Source organism: Engystomops pustulosus, chromosome 6 (genome assembly GCF_040894005.1).
Source record: "Engystomops pustulosus chromosome 6, aEngPut4.maternal, whole genome shotgun sequence".
Classification (NCBI taxonomy): Eukaryota; Metazoa; Chordata; class Amphibia; order Anura; family Leptodactylidae; genus Engystomops; species Engystomops pustulosus.
The window spans coordinates 16900259-16907455 of NC_092416.1; the positions used below are offsets into that span (position 1 = coordinate 16900259).

Sequence of the window (7197 nt, forward strand, 5' to 3'; positions counted from 1 at the left end):
TGTTCTAAACTCTGTCTGTCCGTTTTCAATAGGTTTGTTCTTGTTTGCATTTTTTTTCACGCGCGTCATAGTCACAGCGAGCTCTACTTCTGCAGGCGTTCACAACATGTGAACGCGCCCTAAAGGGGGGACCTTCCTATTACATGGATGCTATATGGACGCGGTCACATGTACTGCTAGGCGCCTGTTCATATTGCAACGCTAGCGCACAGGGGGGCGGTCCTCGGCCCGAACGGACATGCGTTTCCAGAGAAATCAATCGCATGCGTTTCCCTACCCTAAGGGCGCTGTCCCACGTTGCGTTTGCAGACGCAGACGCAGACCAAAATACCCCACTGGGGCGGTCCGCGGTCCGATCGCATAGGTGTTTCTATGGAAACGCTTGCGATCGGGAACGAGCCGCGCAGGCGTTTCCATAGAAAAACACCGATGCGATCGGACCGCGGACCGCCCCAGTGGGCGTGGTTTGGTCTGCGTCTGCGTTTGCAAACGCAACGTGGGACAGCGCCCTAAGAGTGGTGGCACACCTGCTGTTCGGGCTGTGTTTGCAAACGCAGACCTAGCCGCACCCACCGGGGCGGGCCGCGGCCCGATGGCATCAGTGTTTCTATGGAAATGCATGCAGCCGGGAACGAGCCGCCAATGTTTTGCATTAAATTAACGCAAAACACCGGTGGTCGATAGAAACCTCTGATGCGATCGGGCCGTGGCCCGTCCTGGTGGGTGTGGCTTGGTCTGCGTTTGCGAACACAGCCCGAATGGCACGTGTGCCACCACCCTTAGGCTATTGTCACACATGGCATTTTGAACCCGTTTTTGGCCCGTTTTTAAGCAGTCTGTCAGGGCGCGTTCACACGTTGCATTTTGACCTGCGTTTTCATTGCGTTTGAAACGCATTACAACAGCTGATGAGAGGTGATTTGCTTAATTACATTACCGTTTATGTTTGTTAATGCAATGTTAACGCATGTGTTAACAAAATGCATGCGTTAACGCGTTGTTAGCTGAAACGTTAACAGTAATGTAATTTGGCAAATCCCCTCATCTCAGCTGTTGTAATGTGTTTTAAAACGCATTGAAAACATAACCAAAGCGCAATGTGTGAACGCTCCCTCAGGGCGCGTTCACACGTTGCGTTTTGGTTGCGTTTTCATTGCGTTTGGAACGCATATACAACAGCTGATGTGAGGTAATTTGCCTAATTACATTACCGTTTATGTTTGTAAACGCAATGTTAACGCATGCGTTAACGCTTTGTTAACGCATGCGTTAACATCGCGTTTACGATGCGTTTTGTTAACGCATGCGTTAACAGTGATGAAATTAGGCAAATCACCTCTCCTCAGCTGTTGTATATGCGTTTCAAACGCAATGAAAACGCAGGTCAAAACGCAACGTGTGAACACGCCCTCAGGTGTCTGGATCCAGAACAGAACAAATTCACTGCAAATTCCTCATTACAGGCCCACATTTATCAGTCCACCTGCTGCATGCGCCAGAAATGGATGCGCTGGATGTGTGGGGCGGGTGACACAATCCTGGATAAAAGTGCTGGAGCTCTGCACAGCTGGTGCCCATCAGGGAGGGAGCATGGAGCGGCACCCGGACTGGACTGCCTCCTCTCCTGCTGAAGGAAGTGCAGCAGTTCTTGCATGCTTCAGACAACTTTTTCCCCGGGAGTACGAGGAAGTGCTGCGTCGCCTCCAGCCCGCGCCTTCCCCCAGTGGATCAGCTGCTCCGCTCTCCACTCCTGGGGATCCCCCACCCAGTGTTGCGAGGGACCAAGAGACGGCCGGCTCTGCCGATGACGAGTTGGATGACGCAGGATACCGCTCCAAGAAACTTAGGTTTTCCGAGCGGGAGACGGAGATCTTGGTGAAGGAGGTAAATCTCATCTTCTTATCCACTTTATAGTTTTGTGTTGTTGCAAACTCCTTCCACACATGCGGCGTTTGGAACCTGTTTTTGGGCTGTTTTTAAGCAGTCCGTTAAAAATGCATACATTTTTGACCCGTTTTAATTAAAATTATTGGTAAAAACGGATTTATTTATTTTATTTTTTTTTTTACGGACTGCTTAAAAACGGCCCCAAAACGGGTTCAAAACCCCACGTGTGCCGCCGGCTTTAAATCGTCTTTTAAGTGTCTAACTTTGCATTTTGTGTCCTGCGTTTTCATTGCGTTTTTCAAAGCGGTTGCATTTTTGGTCTGCGTTTTACGCATGCGATTACATGCACAAACAGCTGCAAGCAGATACCGCACATCAAGTGCTGCAGATTTAAAAAAAAATGTAAACATTTGAAAATCGCAAGTGTAAAAACACCACATGTGTCACCGGCCTTAAAGGAAACCTACCACTTTAAAATGACCCTTCTGACCCACAAATACCTTAAGCTAGCTCAGGATGAGATGATGCCGGACCATATTTTCAATTAAACCAGAAACTGCTGTATTTGTACAAAAATGATTTTCTTGTGCTAGTAAAATCTCCATACGGCGCGCACCCCGGACCCTACTCCGTGATCACGCTCTCGTTAGCGCCGCTCCCGTCGCTAATTTTGCTGTGCCCGAGAGCCGATGACGTCACCGAGCTTTCGGGCACACTAGCACATGTGCACCACCTCCTCCCGGCGCATCGCGGCCGGATCCCATTGCGCATGCACGAAGCCTCGTAGTATCGCGAGGCTTCGGAGAGAAGACCGTTTTAAGAAAGAAGAATGTTTTAATGTGCCTGTGTAAATATACACAGGGCTTGAAGTGCATTAAAACTTTAATTTTCATTGGTGGCAGTGGATCATTGGTTCGTTCACCCCCACAGTCTTCTCTCTGAAGCCTCGCAATACTACGAGGCTTCGGGACGTCGCGCATGCGCAATGGGATCCGGCCGCGACGCGCCGGGAGGAGGTGGTGCACATGTGCTAGTGTACCCGAGAGCTCGGTGACGTCATCGGCTCTCGGGCACAGCAAAATTAGCGACGGGAGCGGCGCTGACGCGAGCGTGATCACGGAGCAGGGTCCGGGGTGCGCCCCGTATGACGCTTACAGAAGTGCCAAAGAGAGATTTTACTACCACAACAAAATCATTTTTGTACAAATACAGCGGTTTCTGGTTTAATTGAAAATATGGTCCGGCATCAGCTCATCCTGAGCTAGCTTAAGGTATTTGTGGGTCAGAAGGGTCCATTTTAAAGTGGTAGGTTTCCTTTAAAGGGTTTGTCCACTATGAGTAAATAATTGATATTATTTGTGTAATGAAAAAATTATAAAGTGGAAAGATCGGCCCATGGTCATGTGATGGACACGGAGGTGCACGAGCCATTAGTATCACAGAGCGTAAGGCCGGTGGCACACGTGGCGTTTTGAAGCTGTTTTTAAGAAGTCTGGTTTGTTTTGGTGTTTTTTTTCTTTTTTTTTAACTTGGTAAAACCGGTCAAATGACGCATGCGTTTTTTAACGGACTGCTTAAAAACGGCCCAAGTGTTCGAAATCCCATGTGTGCCACCAGCCTAATAGGAGCTGTGTGATAAGTTTGTGCACCTGCGTGTCCATCACATGACATGGACAGATCTCTATCCACTGGAAGTAAATAGAAAAGCTTCCTATGGCAGGACAGCAAGCAGAGATGTAGATACAAAAAGTATATTGGAAAACTGTATAACTTTTCCTTACACAAACCATATCAATTATTTGCTGAAATTGGCCAACGCAATGTTTACGCATATGCAAATTAACACCTCTGGGACCACGCACTGACTTTAGATGTCAGCGGGCCCTGCGTCTGCAGCGACGTCTTTGGATGTTGCTGCAGTTTTCTACTGCTCCGCCCTAGGGAGATGCGGTTCGTTACCGCTTCCCCTGCTTCGCTACTCACAGCATCGCGCTGAAAGAGCACAATGCACGGAGCCGCCGGCTCTATAGACATGGTGGTCACGTGACTGCCGAGTCTAAAGGGGTTAAACAGCTCCTGGGTCTAATAAGACCCAGTACAGTTCTGATCAGAATCTCCAGTCACAGGTGGTCATTTCCCTTGTAACTGAGGCTATTGGGGTCATGCCACATTTGGCGTCTTGAACCCAGTTTTTGGTCAGTTTTTTTTTTTAAGCGGTCCGTTAAAAAAAAACGCATGCGCTTTTGACCAGTTTTAATTAAGATAATTGATAAAACCTGTCAAAAACGCATGCGGTTTTTAACGGACTGCTTGAAAACAGACCAAAAAAAAAACGGGTTCAAAACGCCATGTGTGGCATCACCCTTAGGGTGAAGACACGCATGGCGTTTTTGGGCCGTTTTTACTAAGTGCGTTTTCAGATCGTTAAAAAACGCATCCTTTTTTAAAAAACGCATGCGTTTTTGTCCGTTTTTCCGAAATTGCGCAATGAAATAGACAAAAACGCATGCGTTTTAAAAAACGGATGCGTTTTTTAATGCATGCGTTTTTAACGGTCTGAAAACGCACTTAGTAAAAACGGCCCAAAAACGCCATGTGTGTCTTCACTTAGGCTGGTGCCACATGTACCAGCAGACAAAGCGGCACATGTGGCATCACCCTGAGGGCGCGTTCACACGTTGCGTTTTGGTTGCGTTTTCATTGCGTTTGAAACTCATATACAACAGCTGAGGAGAGGTGATTTGCCTAATTAAATCACTGTTAACGTTTCCATTTACAAAACGCATGGTAAACGCGATGTTAACGCATGCATTTACAAATGTAAACGGTAATGTAATTAGGCAAATTACCTCACATCAGCTGTATATGTGTTTCAAACGCAATGAAAACGCAACCAAAACGCAACGTGTGAGCGCGCCCTGAGAGAAAAAGCACAAAAATTCTAAGGTAGAATGCAAAAAGAAAGTTATGGGCCTTAAACCGGCGTATACGAAAATTTGCTAAAAATGCCCGGTCACTAAAGCCTTTTCAGGCCCCGTCACGGAGGGTGGCGACGCATGTGGTGTTTTGAACCCTTTTTAGACAGTTTTTTTAAGCAGTATGTTAAACGCATAAGTTTTAAAAATGCATCCGTTTTTTAACCAATTATCCCAATTATGAAGATAATTGGGAAAAACTGTCAAACTGATGCGTTATCAAAAATGCATGCGTTTTTAAAGTACTGCTTAAAAAATGGCCTAAAACTCCACATCTGCCACCACCCTTAAAGGTTAAAGGCATGCGCTTGATAACACTGTGCTCGTGCGTACCATGTGTGAACGCACCCTTAGTGCTTTGCCTGTGTTAATTGCTTAAATGACAACTCCTTCCACATCGTTGCATAGCGCTTGGAATGGGATCATTTGTAATAAGACTTTTATTTTTGTCCATAATTGTTTTGTTTTTTGTTGTTTTGTTTTAGGTTTCGGCAAATTACGATTTCTTGTTTGGTAAGATGTCGGACGGGATTCCCCTGTCCTCTAAAAGTAATATCTGGCTTGGGATCTTGGAGCAAATAAATTCCCAAGGTAAAATGTTGTTTTGTAATTGTATCTGTCCACTGTTGTGGAAGCGCTACGGACTATGAGGGCGCTATAGAAAGATTATTAATAGTGTTTTTTATCATTTATAGGTGTGGAGTATCGTACAGTTAGCGACATCAAGAAGAAATGGTATGACTGCAGGAGGAGGCTCAGGAATAAGCTGGCAAAGATGGAGTCGGCCAGGAGGACGGGTGGTGGACTATGCGCGTGGCAGCGGCTGTCGTGGGTGGAGCAGAGGATCCGCAAGACCTTTCATCCCCATCAAATTCAGGGGACCAATGGGATTGCTGAAGGTATTTTAAATTTGTGGATAAGTCTCCAATGCAAATGTTAGCACCCGGCACCCCTGATGATGCTTAATTCTAAATTTATTATTCTACCCTTTCTCTTCCGGTTCAACAGAGAGTACTGCTCCACCCCCGGCACCGCCTACACCACCACCACTTCCGGTGACTCGCCCTGTTCCTGTGGCTTCTTCTCCCCCACCCCCTCCTGCAGGAGTGCCACTCACAAGTGCAGCTCCCCAACCTGGGCCTGATGAGATCTGGTCTGTTGACGACAAAATTTTCAGGGACTTCGTGGTCCAAAATCTGGAGTTTATGGAGCAATATTTGCAGTACCAGAATAAGATGGTGCAGACGATAGAGGTTATGGGCCAGAAGATTTGTGATGCAATCCATAAGATCGCAGATACTCTTGGCCACATCTGTCAACCAGGAAATGTGGCTCAAGGGGAGAGTAAGAATAGGTCTCCATTCTCCCCACCCCGGGTTTCTCCTGCCTTGGATCCAGGTGCACAGCCCAGACCTGCCCCCGACTCAACCAAAGAGTCACTTCATCCAGGGGACTGCTATATTTTGGAGTTGTCCAAAAAACCAACACCAATTATCAATCCTCCGAATGAAGGGAATCCAAGTTCCATTGTTCCAGACTCTGGGTGCCGTTCTGTGGGAAGTACTCTGGATCTTTCATCGGGGACTCCTGGCCCTCCCACTGCAGCCACTTTCCTGCCTGCTGTGAAGAAGGAACAGAGTTCTTCAACCTTTACTGCACCAGTGGCATCGGGGAGTTCGAGTGTGACGCAGCGGCATGCCAAATCTCGCAAGTGGCCTGTCCGCCGATCAAGTCGGCTTTCCAAAACATGAGTATTTGTTATTGCATGTTATCCTGGTTTCTAAACCATTATATGTATCAATTCTTTGGCATGAAGATGCTTCATGGTTCAAAAATGATTATTAAATTTTTGGACAGCCGATTAGTTTTTGTGTGATCATTTACCAAAGTCAAAGAGAAATTTAAAGTAAACCTACCACCATGGATCTAACTAATAAGGTAGATCCGGTGGTAGGTGCCTCTTATGTATGTAAAGATAGTTCCTTTTTAAGGATAATCCTTTAGTCCCCTTATCTTTTTTTTTTAATCTTTGTGATAATATGCTAATTTACCAAAGAGGCTCTTTGATCCCCGGCTTCGGAGCAGTGACCGCGCAGGCGCGGGCCTGCTGTTCTGCGCATGCGCAGACTGCAGGATCGTCGGACGAGGACGCGCAGCTACGAGCAGCTGCGCGCCGAAGATGGTGAGTTGGAGGAGAAAATAGGCTACCGGGGCGTGGAGTAGCCGCCTCGTGTAACCTCAGATGCGGCTACTCCACGCCCCAGTAGCCGCATAAGAAAATTAGCATAAAACTTTGATAAAAGTTCCAAAAAAAAGTGCGGGGACGTGAGGATTA

General features: G+C 47.0%; 1 protein-coding gene across 1 annotated transcript; it reads left to right on the forward strand.

Moving 5' to 3' along the window:
* The first annotated feature begins 1556 nt into the window (after positions 1 to 1556).
* LOC140065527 (uncharacterized) lies at positions 1557 to 6721 on the forward strand. The gene is made up of 4 exons (XM_072113123.1): positions 1557 to 1884; positions 5348 to 5453; positions 5558 to 5761; positions 5871 to 6721. Exons 1-4 carry the CDS (start codon positions 1591 to 1593, stop codon positions 6611 to 6613), a joined length of 1347 nt encoding a protein of 448 aa, XP_071969224.1. The 5' UTR covers positions 1557 to 1590; the 3' UTR covers positions 6614 to 6721.
* Positions 6722 to 7197: the final 476 nt, after the last annotated feature.